Source organism: Ornithodoros turicata, chromosome 6 (genome assembly GCF_037126465.1).
Source record: "Ornithodoros turicata isolate Travis chromosome 6, ASM3712646v1, whole genome shotgun sequence".
Lineage (NCBI taxonomy): Eukaryota > Metazoa > Arthropoda > Arachnida > Ixodida > Argasidae > Ornithodoros > Ornithodoros turicata.
Genome location: NC_088206.1, coordinates 1100378 through 1121600, shown reverse-complemented (window position 1 = coordinate 1121600; position 21223 = coordinate 1100378). Strand labels below are relative to the sequence as shown.

General features: G+C 47.0%; 1 protein-coding gene across 3 annotated transcripts in view; it reads left to right on the top strand.

The window, feature by feature from the left end:
• LOC135398772 (phospholipid phosphatase 2-like) overlaps positions 1-21223 on the top strand; it is a 99136-nt gene that overhangs the window by 15819 nt on the left and 62094 nt on the right. For all 3 annotated transcript variants that reach the window (XM_064630212.1, XM_064630211.1, XM_064630209.1), the window contains exons 2-3: positions 3696-3747; positions 18176-18278. In XM_064630212.1, the coding sequence (XP_064486282.1) occupies positions 3739-3747; positions 18176-18278 (112 nt within the window). In that variant the 5' untranslated portion in view covers positions 3696-3738. The remainder of the gene's footprint in view (positions 1-3695; positions 3748-18175; positions 18279-21223) is intronic.

Below are 21223 nucleotides of genomic sequence, written 5' to 3'. Positions count from 1 at the left end.
CGCGAACAAGTTCGTGACATAGAGTGGCGCTTACAAGACACGCGAGAAAATTCGCAGTAGATACCCTCTGCTCTATGGTCTGTAAAATCTGCTGGAAAACCGGATTTTCCCTGCTCCAAGAGCTAGCTGGTATAAGAAGCCTCTTGTCAGTTTCACCACTGCAAGGACGTCCCCCCTGTAGTATAGGTGCACAGGTAAAAAAGTTAGGGGGTGTCGCCAAACATGGGGGGGGGGGGGAGGTCTGGATAAATTGGCTTTCTTCAGCACCATTGACTTCAATTCAACACTCACTCGGAAGAAGTGGCGGCTACAGAGTGAGAGCTGGCGACCTTCTTATTTTTAGTTCCTTCCTTAAACGTGTGAGCTTCTTTCATTCTATGGTTGTTGTATGACGTCAGGTAAAAAAGCAAAACAGCAACTACACTGTATGGCAGATATGGACACTCCCAACTTCTCCTCTAACTGGCGTTGCATTCAGAATGCGGAAATTCTGAGACTGTGGATTTTAAGCCGGATGATGCAGCTATCCTTTCTCATTTGAGGAGAGCGCGGGAGATGTCACAATCGTCTTTAAATGCCGATATAAATTTTCTCAGTTTTTGTTTTGTTCAGTGGTACAGTCGTAATGTAAATTACCGAGTCTGATTGACATCCGAGCATTGCTATTTTAAGACTCGAAATACAAGCACTGTCCGTAGATGGGTAGAAATCCAGCGAACCGGTAGAATGTAGGAAGGGAGTTGCCTCAGGACAGAAGCCGCCGATATTTCGAACAGAGACTGTTCTTCTTCTGGGCACTGTTCGTGAACGTTATGTATTATTTTGGAAGGAATTGTGACGTCATCGCGCGCGCGTTCGTCTCCTAGCAACGGCGTCGTATGGAGAAGCAATGTGGGACAATCTGGGAAGGATTCTGCAGACACAAGATTTAGTCCGGCACTTTGAAACATGTACTGTGCTAGATGACCAATGCCATAAAGAGCCGCCTGGTGTCAGTGTTGTATCCGTTAGCGAAATACGCTCGTTACTTGAATAAAATGTAGCGCAATACCGATATCGATACTTATTTTTTAAGGTAACAGAGTACCGCTACTAAAAAATGTACCGCGATACTTTTGGTGAAAATGCGAAGAATCTGTATGAGATCTTGCTTACGTGAGCACTCCATTTGTGTAATAGCGAATTGGCAGTTTTGCGATCTGAATATTTATTTTACAGCTTAGACATTTAGCAGTAACTGGTTTTCGTCTATTCGCGCTAGGCGGACCAGTCACAATGAATAAGAGTAAGGAATGTGGCCTTACGTACAACACGGCCTGGTGTTAATGACGCTAAGGTCAAATTATTCGCCGAAGTACAGACACGTAATAATTACGAATAATAAGCCAGATAAAAGCGTTCGTCGACTCTGAAAAATGCTGGCGGGGGGGGGGGGGAGGTGTTTCTTGCCGTAAAAAAAGAGAAAAAAAAACGAAGTTGGGAGATTTGGGCAAATAGCCTCGCACGCAGTTGGCGCAGAGGGAAAGTGGGGCTATGACTGAGGAAAATTGTATTAAACCGAGTCCTTATTTGATGGACTGACTCACCCACTTGGGGGTAGATTTTGAGTCGGGTGCGACTCACGTAGCGTTGAACGAAGCCACTGAAGCGTTACTTTTACGAGAGGCATATTGAAGACACCTTCTTTTGAAATGCTAATTTGTGCCTAGAACATTTGCCGACGTTGTGCGGGCTGTACGCCTGAACGAAACCACAATAATTGGCTGGGAGTAGCTGATATTCGTAATTTGATTACAGCGTGACTAGCGTGGTATGCATTTGAGGTTATTTTGAAGCTTCGAAATTAAAGCTAATGGGGGAGTTTCTTTCTCGGGACTTTGCTATTTAGACCCCGGGCTTTCGTATAATCGAAGCAACGCGAAAAAGAGTTGAACCATACTTTGCAGGAAAAGGAATCGTCAATAAAGCTAAGGGTGCCGTCGTCGTGCGGTTTGAGTGGGTTCTTATTACACCCGGCAAATATGCCCGTGGAGCTGCCCATTAGTTATGTGATTACAACTCTGCCTAATCATCGTGTTCCAAAATCCCCGTTGTAAAACAAACTGGTGTAAACAAACAAACAAACAAACGCTTCGTAGACCCTCCCTCCCCCCTGACGCTTGATGCATGTGTGAAAGCATTGAGTAATGAGTGGCATGTCAACAACAACAACAACAACTTTATTTTCAGGAGGAGAGTGGGGAGGTTCATCGCCGGAGGCGATACTGTACCCCATTGCTGGTGGGGATGTGGGGTATAAAATACATGTGGCATGTCATCTCGAGTGGCATGTCATCTTGCGAAGCAGTCGGGCATTTTCTTTGTTTCGAGACCGTGAAGTCGGGAATTTCGCAACCGGGAAGATCGAGGCCCTCCCGTACAATGAGCTACAAATTCGGGTGGACGGGAATTCGGACGTGGTGCGAAATCCCCGATCTGGAAATTTCCTTTCTCGAAACGAGGAAAATCAAGGAGAATGCTCGCTTGCTTCGTAATATGGTGTATGCCGTGTTTAGAAACACGGTATCACTATTTAACCTCCCAAATTCGCGGGTTTTAGATGTCTGTACAGTTCGTTAGCGAGCGAAAGCCAAATTTTAGCGGCCGTTAGGCTTAGCGGGGCAGACACGTACGGCGGAACACCACGTTGGTTAGTTTATTATTACGTTAGTCCAAGTTTGGTGTTTGCATTTTTCTGTCCAGGTTAGTCTAAGTTCGCTGTTGGCAGTTTGCCGCGCGCGACTGTACATTTTATAGTGGAATAACGTTTGTTTCCAGTAGTTTATTTTGCAGCGGGGATTTCGATCACTTTATTTCGAGGTACACCCACAAATTCTATTGCAGTGACGTGACTGTTTTGCGGCAACTGGAGCCGGCAGCAAACAGCCGATGCCACTCTCTATTTTGTGCACGCTCCCCGCGAACGTCAGCTGGCCAATTTAGCCGACGGACGGGGCACCGACCGTGGGAAGCCACTCGTGCCATCGAAAGGGGGATGACTGTTTCTAAACTCTGTTTACCGGGAATAGGTTCTTCCCACGGTGATTAAGTACGGCCGATCCGTGCGAGTTACTTTCCTATATCGCATCATCAGCATTATCGGTTGGCATTTATCGAACCATTTCATCGAAAATGGACGTTTCATCGAATGCCGTTTCATCCAATCGGTAGCTGCCGCTTTTTCTTGCGGCAACGTGTGAAATACGTAAGAGGCTCTCCTGACCTAACCTTGGTCAGACGTCGATGAAACTTCGTTCGATGAAACGGCTTTCGATGAAATGGGCGGACATTGAGTATCAGTTGACTCGAATACTTTTTCCCGAAAATCATTTGGCATTGGAACGCCGCAGAAGTGCGACTGGCTCGTATTTAATAAACAATTACCCGATGTAATCGTAACTGATTCTAATACTATTAACACACTTGGGGACTGGGATTTGTAAATACACAGGTTTCGAGAATTCTATTCATAGTCGACGAAAGTTTCGGCAACCGCCGCGCAAGATACGTATTGTTTTACTGCTGCTAATGTAATGACACTTTATCTCGCAGTTGTACGGCGGCATACGTAATGCCAAGAATTATCCTTACCTAAGTCCCGACAGAAGAGTATCTCGCAAACTGTTTCTCATAGTTTGATGTGTTTGCTCTTGCAGGTCATGTGTGGATTACCATACTTCCTTTGGCCGGATATTCTTTATGAACCTGGTAAGTTGACTGTCGCTGTTCTTACCGAGCACATTATTAGTTTAAGTATTGAAACTCACCTTTTCTATAGTTAAATGCCCAAATTCAAAGGGTAATAATCGGTGTCATTTTTTAAAATGTAGAATCGGTGGTGAAGGCGGGTTCTGCATTCTTGTATTGTAGAAATAAAGTAAAAAGAGGCAACAACGTAGCAGACCATATACGTACAATGCGCCGATTTCTGTCCAGGTATACAGTTCTCACCCCTTTGGTCCACTATAGAGTCAACGGGTACTATTTCTTCGATAAGGTGAATTGAACTGATGGTATTGTGTTTCGTCCGAAAAAGTCGAGCTACTTTATATTATTTTTGAGTCCGGCCACGTTGCTGTTGGTCGTAGTTCTCGTTCAGGTCTTACTGTTCTGGATACTTCATCGATGTATCCGTTGAATAGGGCTCTGAAGCAGAAATTCCAGTGTCCTAGAATAGGTTCTTCTCTTGCTTCGAGGACAACGTTATTTGGTAGAACATCCTGATCCGCTGCGTGGAGCTGCTGGGTGTACGAGGGGGTGCCGAAATGTTCTCGACCCGACACTGAGGAATCGTTAACCTTGATTACAATTCGGCATGTTCACCTCGATGTTCAACGAACTTGACACATCGTTCCAGAAGCTTCTTTAACCCTAAAAAAAAAAAAAAGTAGGGCGGACACGCTGAAACGGCATGTTGGTTAGTTTATTATCGGGCTAGTCCAAGTTCGGTGTTTGCGTTGTTTTGTCCAGGTTGGTTCATGTTCGCTGTTGGTATTCTCCCGCGCACGCGATCTAAATCCATGATTTCAACCGGGTTGAGGGGGGACCCCGAAACATTTATTTCCAGCAGTTTATTTCGCAACGGGGATTTAGATCACTTTATTTTGAGGTACGCCCCCGTTTAGTGCTAGCTTCAGGATACGTGGGAAGAGTTCCAATCCTACAAGGTTTTCCGGCCCCTCCACAGTTCGTGCATGGTGCTAACGTCGAACTCAAAAGAAAGAAAAAAGTTAAATGTCGCTGGGCTCCCGTACATTCTTTGAGTGGCTTACTCCTCATTTGAGAAATGAAAGTCCGAGAGCGAGGGGCTGCGAAGGGCACACCTGCAACAGGATGAGGGGGGGGGGGGGGTCTTCGCTTGGGGGAGTCCTTTCTGAGAAGAACGGAACTACGCCGTTCTCTCAGGGTCAAACTTAATTACAGCTTGCCACTATCGAGCGGATGAGCCGCGCACTATCGTAGTTAACGCCTTTTACTTTTTCGGTGGTTTTTTTTTTTTTTTTTTTCAGGCGTCGTGGTCGCCGAGCGAGACTGACATCGCGAGTTAAACGAACGGGGCAGTGCAATGTTCGTGCGCTTCAAACGAGCCGGAGGATTTGAAAGGGCGAGATATCGTCATCTATATTAAAGTATGTCGCGCATTCAACAATTGTGACATTGACTGAACTCATCATCTCTCTTGGTGACGTTTCTCATTTGGAGTAGCTGCGACGAGAGAAATCGATCAGCAGTTGTCAGTCCAGTAATTGGCCTCGTTTTGCGTTCCAACAAAACCTGTTTGAATGGGCTCTTCTGGTGTGACTCCTAATCGCACCGTATTCTCAACCTCACCCGCGTTATCACAATAGGTATGCGCTTGATTGAGGGTTTTTGTCGAGTAATGCGAGAGTTGCCCCGACCAGTCTATATTGCCCAAATTACCCGTACCTTTACGACTGCAGCCAAACCATCTGTGACAACCTCCTAAGCGACAGCACAGGTTCGAGCGAATCACTGCAAAGAACACAAACACACATTATTCTTCTGCTGTGTCGTTGAAAACCCGAATTATTTCGCGTCCGAAATCCAGGTCCCTTGTTTTCCTCAAACTAAAGGAAATGTTGCCCGCTTGCCCCCTGCTACTTTATTCACCCGAACACCCCGTTGCACGAGCATTACACCCGTTATCCGCTGATGTTATGGTTAGAAAAGAAAAAAAAAAAAAAAAAACAGTACTCCATGTTTGGCCCCGCGTTTGTGAGTCTTTATAAGACTATTAGTCTTAACTTTGAGCCGACGTCTTGGAGGTTTGCATCCCGATGAAGGGATTGTTTGCAGTTTTGCGGGACAACCCAAAGAGAGACTGCTTCTTCCCCCTGGCGAAACCATCTCTACTGTTCCTTCGAGGATACTCTGCTTATGCAATGCGTTATTCATGTAATGAAAGTCTTCCCCAGAGGAGAAATGAACCAGTATTTTTTCCGTACGCCTCACAGACCAATAGGTTCCCAGAGTGTTTTTGCTCTCCGAGTGAATGAAAGCCGGAAACAGTTATATATACTATCCAATCCGAGCAGAAGGTTAGTGACCTTCTGGGACTTTTCTTCTCATCCATGCTGAGTAGACTGGACGTGATGCGCAGCATGGAGTCAGTGCGGAGGACCTTGGCATTCCTTTTTGCCCCCCATGCGTTGTTCCTGGGACCGCCCGCTGTTTAAAAGTTGCGCCTTTTCCTGTCGAATTTCTGCGCTACCGAAATGACGTGCCACTTCTATGCTGTCCAAAGAAACGCTGACCTGGATTTGTGCAGTGTTTTCACTTTGGGGGTTGTTCATCATTTCATGTGGTCTCATCAAGTGCGTTTCCACGCCGCAAATGTATAGTTCGTGGGTGAGGAGGCTGGATGAAGGCTGCCACACCAAGTTATATATATATCGGGTTTCCGAAGTTTATATTTACAGCGATAGCTGTATCGGGGGTGTTTTGCTTCGTTGACGGTGATTATGACGACCGTGACAGAAACGTAAAGACGTAACCGCACCATGACGTCAAAACTAGAGCTGGGTTGCGGGTAAGAAATCCGTACCCATACCCCGGCGGCGTCACTGAATTTCTGCTCGCAAGCATCAAAACTGCGAAACGAATCGCAAAGAGAACACGATATTGCGCACAGGCGGTTATGCAATTTTTGAAATCATATGACCTCGACACTGATGAGGGTCATTGGTGTATTTAGTCTACGTTCGTTTGAACTCTTTTTCTAGGGATGGGCCAACCGAATCTGCGAATCTTAGGCAGGAATCCGAATCTCAGGGCTCAAAACGGCGAATCGAATCTTCCGAATCCACCAAACCACGTTTGTTTGTTTCTTTTTGAAATTGGCGCGCAAAAACTACAGCGTAAAGCCCATTCACCACCACCACCACATCTACAGCATAAAGCTCCGGCATCCGAAGTTGAAAAGTAAAATGATTTCGGTTTCCGACACGACAGTTTATGTATTTCCTGTAGTCGATGAACAACATGTTAAATAAATTACATTTAAGATGTAATGTATGGGTATGTTTTCTCCTGCGAGTGAACTATTATTTAATATGTTTTTCATGAAACAAAGATAGCGAATTCTGATTCAAAGCATTCTCAGTAAAAGGTTTTCCCCCCCCCTAACTTTTTCAACTTTTTTAAGGAAAGGATTCGAAAGATTCGAGCTTCGTAAGATTCGTGGATTCGCAGAACCTTCCTTGGATTCGGGAAATTCTGGATTTGTCCCATTTCTACTTTTTTCATTTACTCGGCTCATTCATCGGGTGGATCCTGCTTTTTTTCTTTTTCTTTTTAATGCCTCTTGGCCATATTGAGGTTAGTTTTTCTACTTTCTTTTCTATTCACGAGCACTGGAGTCGCCTGACCCGACTTTGTCGAGTTTAGGATCTCCATATTTTGTATATCTCATTCGTTCAATCAATCAATCAGAACAATATCATACATTAATGACTTAGTTCTACGTGGTCTGCGTGGGGAAAACGACTGACTAGTCCAATCTGACTTCGATATTGTGAGATGATCGGCTGGTGTGTTGCCGAATAGAGTTGACTTAAAGAGGAATTTGCGCGGGGGCGTGCTCTTTCGCTTAATGATATCGATGTCGAACTTGTCAGTTATTTAATAAAAAGCCAAAGGTGCTTTGGTGAAAGGTCAAATGAACACCGGATACGCGAAAAAGATTAGGTTTGCGAGTGTTTTTCTCAATGGAAACGGGGGGGGAAATGCTAAAATTATTCAATAAGTTATTGTGGCAAAAGATTAGTTTACTGGATGCGAAGAATGTGGGTTTACCAGCAATACCCGCGGACACATTGTGGGTACACCCGCATTTTACCCGCAACCCGCAGCGACACTGAACTTTTTCCCGGAATTCGCAAAACTACGCGGGCGGGTATCTGCGCGTAACCGCGGCTATATCCGCACCCGCGCTCACCCCCTATGTGGCCTCATGTGGTACATTGAATGCCACCAATGATATCACACCGCCTGCAACTCCCCCATTGGCTGGAGCGGAAGTCAATCGCAGCGCAGCGAGAGGGAAACGAACCTGTAGCTGCGCGATTGTCGCCATTGTACCAGACCCCTCAAAATGGGAAGAGCGAGAGTGGAAAGCGCTGCGGTACTCGTGAGCGTCGCCGTACACGAAGTCAAGTATATACAACGAGATGCCGCACGGTGCCCTGAATAGGACAAGGCGAGAGTACCCGGAGGTGAGGCGACGCGATGATGACCAGCGTAAGAGACGTAAACGGTTCGAGGCGTGTGTACATGAAGTGAGTCCGTATAGCCATCGGAGTTCCCAGTGGCCAACGCAGAGTTTGCGGACTAGTTTTTCAAAAGTGAGTGGTAGTGCATCGTGCGCTATCGCTAATGCGTACTTTAAGGGATAGCGTGGTGGTTCTGCGCACTGCGCGAAGCTCTATTTATGTTTTGCGCGTTAGCAGAACCATCAACGCTGTCGCTTACGTACGCAAATGCGATAGCGTACGACGCTGTAAAACTCGAATTCGGATACGCGGGCGATGTGTACGATGCACTGTGATTTCGGACCTATACCTGGCACCTGCACGCTCGTAACATCACGAGCTGTTGGGCGTCGAGGTCCCTGGCGCCGTTAAAACACTTGCGCGAAGATGATAGTACAGCTATCGCTGTCACTTCTTCGCACATTAGGGGCGAAAAGGAGTGTTGTCTTTTTTGTCATATTCGGAGGGTGTTCTTGGAAGCTGGATTATTTTTCGAAAATTCGGGGTGGTCGTTTATTTTTTACGACCGAGTTCAATGCGAAATTCAGAGAAAAAGCAACGACTATGAACCGACGAAGAGAATGAGAAGGTGACTTCCCAAAACGCTCGCTGTCATGTGGCCTAACTTGTACACAACGACATCACGATCACTTGGTGACACGAACATCTCGAAATTCATGGAATCCTTGACACTTGTCGCAAGGCAGCTATACTCTCTGCCTTGCAACAAGCAGGTGCGTTTTCAGTTTGTGTGTCATCAGGGCTCCCTTGTCCACCTTGTCCTCGCCCCTGGTACCCTATCTTACCCTACCCTAGGTACTGGGCGTCTTCCAAGTAGGCCAATACCAAATAATAATATCAAAATGCTCTCATGTCGAATGCAGCCGCAGATAGGGTATACAGTATACTCTATCTCTGGAGACTCTACTGTCAAGGTGCCTCCGCGAGCAAGGACGGAGTTCGCCCGCGTCATACGCACATTGCTAAGTAAGTGCTAAGTTAGTGGCAATCTGTTGCGCAATACATTTGGGCCAAGAAAGTCACCGTTCCTTGTCACAGGGGCCTGCGATAGTAAACGAACCCCGTCAATCAGCCATCGCAGCGTTGGAACCTCCCAAGATGGAGTTTCGGACAGCGTACGTCTTCCGAATTTTTTCGTATAAGGTGGGAACCCATGGAGCAACTTTCACCGACCGAACTCCTCCAGCGTAGCGCTGATCGGTCTGAGCTGAGACCCAAGTGTTGCAACTACACAGAGCAGAATCTCCACGTTGAGGTTGCCAAGCGCCTACTGCCCGATTGTTTGCAGACAATGTGGCAATCTGTATTTTAGTAAACCGTTGTTTACACATTGTTAAGTATCACTAACTTTTAAAAATACGATTCTATTGTGACGTAAGAAAGGTCACGTCCAAGTCCGTGCCATCTTCGTATTTTCCCGGGTGGCGAATAGAGCGAAGGAAGAAAACTCTGTCACGTGCCTGTGACATTTCCTGTGGCGAGCGTTTTCATTGGCGTGTACGATACAGTCTAGTACCGTCACGTTCTCTCCTCATAGGCTATTCCTTCGCAGAACCGAGTCTCCTCACTCCTTCGCAGAACCGAGTGCATCGGTAGATCGCGTCTGTTGTTCGCTCAGTTGGTCACCGAAACGTCTACGTTCAGTTCGCGTTCTGCTGGCGTTCAGTTAGTAAAAGTGGTCCGTGTGGTTGGCTCCTCTATGCAAGTATAGGTCACCTGCTTGCTTAGCTCCCACTCCCCCATATTGCTCGTGGACCGCGACCTCACTGGTCGCTCTGTCAAGTCATGTCCCAACCGCATGCGGCGTTTTTCCAGCGGCAGAACGCCCAGCTTCCCTCCGCGGCAAGCGATGCTGTCGAGAAACGCTCGAACGGAACCGCATGCAGCGTTTCCGCTACGGCGTTATGGACGGTGTTCCAAGCTATCTTTTTCGTACCCTCTCAAGGAAATAAGCTCCGCACGACATAATACACACATTTGTTACGAGTAGAAGAGTTGCACACATGTGCTCCTGGATAATACGATATTATGGTAAGCACGGCCCGCATAGAGCGGCTTTGCCCGCGATCCGCACGCGTGTATCCGCTATCAAGAAGAGCTAGAAAATAAAAAAAAAAAAAAGAAGAAGAAAACAGCTTGACGTTGCGACGCTGCAGGAAGTTGTGATGGACTTTCGTTAGTGAGAGCTGGCGGAGCGATCACGTGATTTCAAGAGCTTCCGTCTTGTCTGGTATAGGGTAGCCCTGCGTGCACGCTGGCGATTGCTGCTGGACGGATAGATGAAGAAAACACGCCGGTGGTTGTGTACCATCTCCTGCTGTTTTTGCTTTATTGTCGTCGTAACAAAACGGGTGCTTTGGGACGTCTGTTACGACGAGCGGCTGGGTAACGCGTGCTGGGCGAACGCAACGCAATGCATCCTGGACAGGTCCTGGTCGCACGTCACAGCAAACGTCATGGCACACGTGACCTTAAAGATGGCGGCGCCCGTGATCGGCGGCCAAACCATTTGTAAACAATGCGGTTGTTGTTTCTGCGCAACGTTTTGGATGTCTTTCGATCACGGTAATTATTTTTATCCAATAATCTCGCATTAAAACGAGCAGTTTTGCACATAAGGCCTCGTACTGTTGACTACTTTCAAAGATGTGAAGACGACCGCGCGTTAAGAATCACTGAGCCATATGCTGCAGAAGAGCAACCGCATACTTTACGCTGGCAAAATACGTTCATCTCTCGGTGTTATGACGACGGAAATATGTCTGTAAGCGGCAAAGCAACATGTAAATAAAGTCACGTGACCCCAAAATGACGTTTTCTATGACGTGCGATGAGGACAAGATGGCAGCTTTGCCGAAAGCACCCTCTTGAGGGTAGTTAAAACAATGGCGGGTTTGTGTCACCCCTGTGGTGATGCGGCCTTGTCGGCGCTTGTGACATTTATTCAGGGGTGTGCGTTGGAGTCAGCCTATTAGGACCATGTAATTCATTGTGCGCTACGTTAACCGGTCATTTGGCTGATATTTTTTTTCACCTTTTCTTTTTTTTTTTTTTGGTGGGGTATGTCGTGTGACGAATTCAACCTCTCCCTAGTATTTTTTCTTCATCAACAACAGTAATCCAAAGATGAATACACACAGTTAACCGCCATCTTCATGCGGCTCTGCGAACCAACGGGAACCGGAAATGGCCAAAACGAAACCACCCGCCATTCCCTGCGCTGGTCTGTCAAGTTTCGTGATAATAAAGTGGCGAACGAACGACTGCACACGAGGAAGTGATGTAGTGGGAAAGTATTCACTTCACTGCATTTTTTTCTTGAAAAAAATCACCGCTTATTTGTTTAACAGATACGTGTGAGATACGCACATAGTAGTATGCCGAATTTCAATAGCAAATGATGAATTTTTGGAAAACGAGCACGTCAAGTTTAGCGGAATGAAGCAGCCAACGGAAAGCAACACCTTCCATGGCCAACGGATGGCGGCTCCCTTGTGGTAATGCACCGCTTCCTCGAGCGAGTCCGACCCCCCTGGGTTCTGCCGCTCTCCAGGCCAATCAGTTCTGCCAGAAGACATTTCTGCAGTTCTGAGTCTTCCCAATCTCCATGCAGATGGCGTTGATAAATGTGGGCGAAAAATCCGATGTTTTGGTCTGTCACCAGTGATATCCTTTTCAATCCAGATCAATCTAGTTTCTTCAAAACGGCGGCACCCAGTAAATAAGGGCGAGGTATAAATACTGGATGGCCCGTAATAACAGGGGACTGTATTTCGACCTGTGATTGACTGGATACCTCAAAAAGTGGGTGGAGGTCCCATATGTAGGTCCCATCAATGTCTAATCTCCCTTTTAATACACGGCTCTGGCGTTGGGAGAAGCCTGCGCTAAAGTGCTTCCGCCCGCGCCTCACAGAGGGCGCCACAGTCTCACGTTGTAATGTCTAAGGTGGACCCGACAGCTATCGTTCTTGATGAAATAAGATTCGCGATCCAAGGATCTAAGGATCGCGTTAAATCAGCAACTGTTTCTCTTTTTGTTGTTTGCTACAAGGATCACGTCTTTCACACTCGTAACTATCGACTGCTGAACGCGATCCACACGACCCATTCCGCGAGTTGCAATCCAGTACTGCACCACCTGCGTCCCAATATATACTGGTCTCGGACCTCGAGGAGGGCGTCGCGTCCGTATTGTGACAGGGATGGCGCAAGGTCCACATTTTGTAAGTCCCCTCAAGCGGTCGCTTGTGGCAAAATCGCCGTCTTGTCCCAGCCTTACGTCACGGGAAACGTCATCTTGGGGTCATGTGACCTCGTTTATGTTCCGTTTTCGCGCTGGCCGACAGTTTCTTTTTAGCATAAAATAGTTAGACGAGCGTATTTTGCTCGCATAGGTCGCACTGTACTTGTGCATGGACGTACTACTTGCGAAGTTTTAGTGCATATCACGTCGGCTGAGTAAGCCCTGACTCTGGCGTCGTTATAACATCTTTGTAAAAGGCGAGCAGTGGGGGCCACGTGCAGAAGCCGACCAGTTTAACTGCAAGCGTATTGGACAGCACTTACAGGTATAGATCGAAAGACGTTACAAAACGACGCAAAGAAACAGCAGTCAGGTTTTTTAACAAGCGGTCATGGGCGCAGCCGTTTTTACGACGACGTTCGCGTTGACGTCAGGCCAGGACCTGTCCAGAATGCATTGCGTTCCCGCGACACACTATCATCCAGGGAGTGGATTGTGGAGCCCCACCCCCACCCCACCCCCACCCCGCGCCTCCTCCTTGGTCGTACAAAAACGCGAATAGCTGAGCGAGCCCACGTTAGCGTTCAATTCCTCCATCTTCGCAACGATGTGTCGACTCTGCTGCTCATGTCTTGTCTGAATCACGTGCCCGAGGCGAAAAAAAAAAATAAAATAAAAAATAAGAGGTAGAGGAACGCTCGAAATTACAGCTTGTCCACGGAGGGATTTCGTTCCGAGAAGTGGCAAATACCGAAAACTCCTTTTACAATCTCCCGGTGATTCTTAAAAAAAAAAAGTGTTTTGACCGAAGAGCTTTTTCACGAAGAGTATCGCTTGAGCGACACCGCAAATCAACTTCCCCGTGAAGCGTGTCACTTGAAGTCACGTGAAGGCCATGTATCGAAGAAAATGTTCATTACATGACGGCCGCGTTGTCCTGTTTGACGTGGTTCAATTGCCGGAAACGATAGTTTCGGATGAATCTCTTTTAATAGCGCTTCTTTATTTCGTCGCGACAGCAGGTTCCCTCCCCTGACGATGTTTTGAGCGAGGCCATCGACGGTCGTGGGAAAAACGGATGTTGGGACGTCTTCTAACCGCCGCCTGCCTTTATGATTACTTACTTCATTGCGGATCGGTTGCGTAGGCTTGTCGCGCCACGTTCAGGCACTCTTCGACGTGTCCTCTGCAGATAGTGCGACGGGTTGTTGCTCCAGTATTCGGCGGGATAAACCCGTGGCTGAGGACGGCACCAATGTGGACGGTGTTGCTTACAGCAGCGTGTGTCCGTTACAGATTTTGGGCTCGCGATAAAAAGACCCAGGTTGTCGAAATTATTCTCAATCCTTGCCTGCGATACGTGCAGCGTGTAATTTTGTTGGTATTGCGTGTGGTTGAGAACCTCGATATCCCCGGTTGCGAAATTCGCGGTCTCGAAACAAGGAAAACCAAGGAGAATGCTTGACTGCTTCGTAAGATGATATGCCGTGTAGCAGGCAAGCTCTTAATATTGGCAGCGCCGTTTGAAAGCTTATTCCGAAAGGGACCCGCACCGCAAATTTTATATGCGACAGAAAACTCTATTTTTTTTAACCACGTCGGATATTGCCGTGAAAAGACGCCTAGTGGGGAACGATCGCCCTTTCCCCGAGCAACAGTGTTACATGTCCCCAACCCTCTATCGGCTAAGTAGCCGCGGCTTCGTGAACTTTCTTTGAAAATTTTGGTCGAACGAGATAGTTTCTGACGTATATTATCTTCAAATCCAAGAGCATCGGTACATCGTGGAAATGAGTAACAGGACTGTCAGCAGAATCACGTACCATGAGAGTCATCTATGTAAAAATGCACCACGTCCGGCGAGCCGGCGTGGTGCATTTTTGGTAACGGTAGCATTGGTAGCGGTCCACAGATGTCGCTGTACGGTCCCATTGTTATTGCCACGCTTATGTTCGCCGCCCTACATGGCGGGAACTGCGGAGTTCGTGTGGGGTCTTAAACACGGGGTTGCCCTGTGTCGATGTTAAATCCGAATTTTCTAAAAAAATACACACACAACGAGGGGGATTTGAACGAAATTTGCGTCGTTTGTATACGGAGCACCCAGGCTGTCAAATGAGCCAGCAGTATAAATTTGTATGCCTGTTGCTTTACAGTGCCCTTAAAATCTGATATAACTACAAATTCACAGGTTTTCGATTTCTGTCCAAGTCGTTTTAGCCCACGAAATCCACACGTTAGCGGCCGTTACGCTGAGCAGGGCGGGCACGACGAAACAGCACGTTGGTTAGTTAATTATTAGGCTATTCCAATCTTATGTCCAGGTTAGTCCAAGCTCCCTGTTGGCATTTTCTCGCGCGTGACTGTGCATTTTATCGATAACATTTATTTCCAGCGGTTTATTTTGCATCAGGAATCTCGATCCCCTCAGTAGGCTATTCACTGACAGCGAATGTGATGGACAAATAACGTCACATTGCCGTCAACTCGTTGGTTAGCTCCAAGGTCGTCGTAAACACAGGCAGGCGGTGGTCATTTCGAATCGTACCACGTGACACTCCGAAGGCACCCTGAAGTCGGACCTGGTCGCACGCTAATTCCATGTCCTTGGTTGCATTCTTGCGGTCTGTAGCTCGTGGCCACGACTAGTGAATGGAAAGTTAAAAAAAGAAAAGATCGTCATCTTCGCCGTCTAGGCGATGTTTCGCGGAGCTTCTATACACTCTTTCCTCGAATACCTTTGCCCGTCGGAAGTTGGTCCGAAGCGCAGCACGCAGCTAACGACTGTGAGAGCGGAGGAGTGATTGTGACCGTTTCCGGTAGGCGGCCTTGAAGGGTCTGCTGCATTACTCTCCTCTGCCCTTCGAAGATGCGTGCCCTGCCCAGGGAGACGGGGTAGTAGCTATAAGGCAGTGGCATTGCACTCTTTGATTAAGGATTGGCAGTTCATGAAAGAGCACTGCTGGTGCCTTTGCCATCAACTGGCATTCTTTAATGGGACGGGGACATCTAGCATCTAGGGGACAACTAGCATGCTTTAATGGGAGTCCAATTAATAAAAAACATTCGAACACGCGGCTCGATTGTCCTGCGACGGTGCTGTTTGGAGAGCGGCCAACAGCATCATGCGGCATGACGGCGCAGCTCTAATGGAAAGATGTGAGTAGAAGAATGAGGGAGGGAGGACATGTAGAGCTAACATGAAACGACATTCATTCAGTAATCATCCACCAGGCCACGCAGCAAGTGGTTCGTTGAGGCATCGAGCTGCGCACTCGAAGCCACGGTCAAATAGCCACCACACTGAATTTGGATTGGTCCGTGAAATCGTATGGGTTTCTAGCTTCCCCTATAATAATTATACTGCTACCAGTAGTAAAGAGGACGTTGTGATTTTGCGCTTGGAGGGGTTTGTGAGCGCTTACACGTAGGGATAATTTCTGTGATAGGAAGCCCGAAATGGGACACTAGCTAACTTATACAGGCTATGCGGACAGGTGACGTCATGAATCGCTCGTTCCTCGCGCGAATCGACCCCACCTGCACCTACTATACCTCCCATCGAAGATGCCAAGCCCGTTAGAGTCCGTCATCCATCGCCTGCGACTCAACGTCCCGTTCGCAGCAGCGTTCCTTCATAAGATAGGTGTCGTTGGATCGGCGAACTGTTAAATTTGCGGAACTGTGGAGGACACGCAGCACGTGCTGGACACTTGCCGACGCTTCAATAGTCGGCGAACACTGAAGAACGCCCTTGCTAAACTTGACAACCGACCTTTTAGTTTTGAGAAGGGACTGGGGAGCTGGCCAAAGCAGCACCAACAACCTGCGATGTGTGCCCTGGCGAACTACCTCAAGGACATACGTGCTGAAATAATCTTTTAAATCATTCGGTGCTTTCACACACCAAGCGTCACGGAACAGCTGGTCGCACCAGGGCAACCTACGTTTTCTTTTCTACTTCTATTCTACAGGATCGCTCATTATCCATTGGTCACTCAATTTAATCCAGTTGTTAACTAGCTTAATCAAACGCCATCGACTTTAATGCAAGTGCTATCCAATTTAATCCACGCTCCCCTGAATCTATAATGCAGTTTGTCCTGACAGTAATCTCGATGCATATATCAGTCCCACCATCATTCATGTAATAGTTGTTGTTCGTCTTTTTGTGACTAATTTAAATTTTGTAATAGGAATATTTGACTACGATTCGTGTCATAGGTCGCTTTTGTCGAAATTTTTTTATTTCATTCATTCAAACAATGCACGCAATTAATAATATCGTAATGATCGTTGGCAGTCATAAAACACTTTATGACAGTTTGACGCAGTGGTAGTCGCCCAAAAGGCGAGGAATGAGACGTACCGTGAAAATAGTCACAAAATGTCGTAATGACCAGCAGTAGTAATAAAGCGCCGTATGGCACTGTTTGAACCAGGAGTAGTCTTAAAAGAGAGAGACCCAAGGATTTCCTTATCCCCCTCCCCCCTCCCCGGAAATTTCTGAGACTGCGCAATGCAGCTCGCGACTACCATGCAGTCCATATAACCATAAACATCTAATCATCGATCATCGTCCGTAAACATAAATCGTTGAGAAAGTGTCGGTATTCGTCCCTTCTTGTCTCCGTGTGTCTCGTTTTTCTTCTTATCATCATGTATACCAGCTAGTCTGCACCCTCACCCTGCTATCGAGGATCTCCCCCCCAAAGGTCGATTTCTGGGGACACTACTGGTGATGACGGAAATACGTTGAAAGGATACAGCATTCCCTCGGAAGTGAACGTGGTGTCTATCGAAGAGTGCCTCCAAAGCAGGCTGGCTTTATTTGCTGCACGGCACGCCACTGTAACCATAGGTCCGTTGTACGAAATCATCACAGTAGCAGCGGCTCTTTTCATTGATGATAGATCCAAGGTCGTGCTGAATACCTTCTCTATGGCAGTTGCTTCGATGCGCTAACGTGCGTTCATAACAGGGTGTCGAACCGTAAGGTTTTTCGTTTCGGTTCAAAGAAAACGGTTCAGCTCAGGAGTAAAACAATAACGGTTCGAAACCGGTCCAGTTTCACATGGTGTATAAGGAGAATTGATTGCAGCAAAAATAGTCCCCTTTATTCTTTCCAAGATAGATGTTACAATGTGACTTAAGACAAAAACAAGGAGCCCGTCTTGCGCTCTGGCACATTGTTATAATGTGAGGTTGCTGGAGTTTCCTACGCAAACATCGATGGCTGCCATGTATTCTGCACTTGAGGTCTTGCGTTACGTACCCTTGAAGGCCAAATAGTTCAGTGTTCCACTTGAACCGAAAACATGTTTTCGGTTTCCCTCCGGAGCATAAAATTTAGTTTCGGTTTTCGTTCCGTTCCGCTTCGCCCAAAAATAACGTTTTTTTCGGTTCGCTCCGGAACCCTGGTTCCAAATGCAAAAAAGTCTAGAGAGATGAGCACGAAAATTAGGACTCATTGTAACCACAGTTCACGGCCCGATTGGGCCGATCAGTCAAACAAAGGGGGCAGAAAAGAAATGTGTTTGAATGAATACTATCGGCGATTGACGGTGTGGCCTTATTCCCAAAATGGTGTTTGTGTTCAGGTATTGGACTTCTGTGGGACGAGGCTTCTCCGCAACGAGGTTTTTCTACGAGCGACCCAACGATCCCTGCATCGTAGTATCTTCGGGACCAGGACGTTAAACGGTAAACGTTTCTTTCTTCACCACCCTCCGAAATGTCTCGTTGAAGATGTTAGGCGGTCACGGAGTGTTTCATATTTTTGCACCCATTTTGCCGGAGCACTGAGGAAGCGTTTTCTAAGACACTCCAAAACCCCTGGGCCATTCCTTTGGTGCTTCTAACGACGTCACTTTTTCCCGCAGCACTCGCGCGCGGGAGATTTTCTACGTGCCCATTACCGGTGTAACGTGATGCCATTACATTTTGGCCGGCAGTGCACTAATGCGTAATGACATTCAAAATCGAAGCAGTTGCGACTCGCCTTGTATGGGCAAGGAAGATCCCCAAGCTGGTCTTCCGCGGCCACCTTTTGTCACGGACGGACGACGGAAATCAAGTGCAGTTTTTGAACACCAGCTCCTTCTACGCTGCGACTAATCTTATTAAACGCTCGCTCGCTTAGATTATGCATACTGCTCTAGCCTCTAATCTCTCGACAGAATCATTGACACGTAGTAACTTTGCAGAAAATCTAATGACTGTCACCAACAACCGGTTGTCCTGTCCGAGGTTTTCCGGGAGACTTTCTAGACGAATGTCGGCACAGTTCCCCTGAAGTCGGCCCAGGAAGCATACTAACCCCTCTGTCGCCCACTCCTTCCTGCTGTCCTCTCTTCGTAAATATGAATAAACATTAAAAATTACTCTCATCGGCAATAACCACGTCTGTTTACGTCCGAGCTTCATACAGCACCCTGCATGGCGTGTTAGGGACTTGTGCGAAAATATAATTTCAAAGTAATGTCATTACTCGATGAAAGTAACGGCATTAGTGATGAACATGACTAAACATGAAAATATAATGAGAAATCTAACGCATTACTATACGAAACACTTAGTGGTACTACAATACAAAATAAAAGTAGTTACCCCAACTCTGCCTGTTCGCTAAAACCTCAAAAGCAAGTTCACGTCGATGCAAATAAATCTATTTATTCCTGTCATTCGCGCATAACATACGTTGCCCATTAAAATAAGGTCAGTCTAACATTACTGAGATTCGCCCATGTAAAGTTGGTGAACAGTTGGGGCAGGTTGCGAACGTCGATTGTGTATTTCTGACGCACGCGCCGGTATAATAGATTTCCGGGCTTTCCTGAGAACGAATGGTTAGGAATGGTTGGTAACTGGTCAGGAGCGCTAGCTGCTTTTACCCAACTCACCGCACAGCCGAGAACGACCATGAAGGTAGCATTAAAACTCCTACGAGATCAGTATGGGATTCTTGTAATGCCTAAGACTACATGGAACGTTGCTTCTCTCTGTTTTGGTTTCTTTTCCGTCAATACGTTGATTTGAACGTGAAAGTAGGTACTGGAGACAGCTTTTCCAGGAAACTAGGCTCGGCTGCTCCAGGACTAGAACCCAAAAGTTATTATGGAACAATAGAAAGAGAAGAGCAGAACGAGAAAAGAGAATCCCTGTACATATTCACACGAGCGACATTCCCCAGAATATTCCAGCGGAAGATGCTTCATTTCTTCTGCTGCCATAAGTGTATTTTCGTTCATCACTCTGGTGGGGAATATCCTGCGACGTAGCCACAAGATATTTCGTAGCTGGCGCCAGGAAAATATTGATCCGTCTGCTATGTTTGAATATTCCAACACTAGGCACGCTCAGTGTAACACGCGGAGGAACTTGTTCCCCATCAAAAGTTTCTTTCTCTTTTCTTCTTTTTTTGCCGTTGTCCTGCCCTAGAATATTCCATGGCGATGTCGCTCGTGACACGGAATATAGGTAAGAAACGTGCACCGTGTTGCTATTTGTAATAGCCTGGATGCGCAACAGGATACGGCTTCGTGAGGAACGTTGCACAGAAACGTCCACATTTAATGTCGGGATTCCGAACCCTAGCCCCATTGTCGTCTGCTTGAGCGAAGAACCACAAATGGCGTTTCCATGGCATTGAAAGCGTAGTTGAGATTGGACGTCAGCCTCAGAATGACTTTCGAGACGCAGAGAAACGACACGTTATTTTGGTAACGGTCATTGTTTGTTGCATCGACACAAGCACTTATCTGCAGTACTTCCACACCAGCGCAGTGCAAAAGTGTCTTTTCTCTCTTTTCCCCGGGGGCTGCGTTTTCATGTTTCAGTAATCGATTTACTCATTTTCCTTTTGAGCGGCTCTAATGTTTTAACCTTCTCTGAAGGTAGCGTATAGATTCTATAAAATTTCGAACTCGTATCACATCATATAAAAATGACACTGTACGTTAAACTTTACATGCGGCGCACAATCCTCCCTTAAAAAAGAAAAAGAAAAGGAGCGCGAAAATAAGAGTGTGGCTATTGTACTTAAAGGGGCACTAAAATGCAAAAACAACTTGTTCTCAAATGCAAGTCCGTGTTTCAATTAGCATAATGCACGCAGCATTAGTTCACACAGCGCTACCGTTTAGAAGACAAATGCAATGAAAACAGAGCCGTCTTAATTTGACGGCAACGAATGGATCCTAAGGAAGCAAAGATTGGCGGCATCCAATCAGATAGCAGAAGCGCGCGCATGCGGAACAGGTCCTGTGGTATCGTTGTGTACATGCGCGGCATGAAGCGCATTGCTGCATTTTTCAATACCGATTTACTGAATCGACCTCTCCCTGTTATGTAAACATTGCAGCGACTGAAGCGTCACAGTGGTGGGTGCCGGCCGCCCTTGGAACTATTCGCGTGTTCTGGCGTATATGGCCACGTGTGTTTGTTGTGCCCATCAGTGTGCAGATCACGTGACAATGACGTAGTTCTCCCAAACGTTCTAGTAACAACAATTATCTTCACGTCCTTTGGACAGCGACACCAGCGTGCTCCGTAAGTCGCACTACGTTTTTTGTCGGAACTACTCCATGGCGCGGCAGGCGCGTTTACGCGCAGCGTGGGATGTACACCCGATGTACACCCGGTGCACG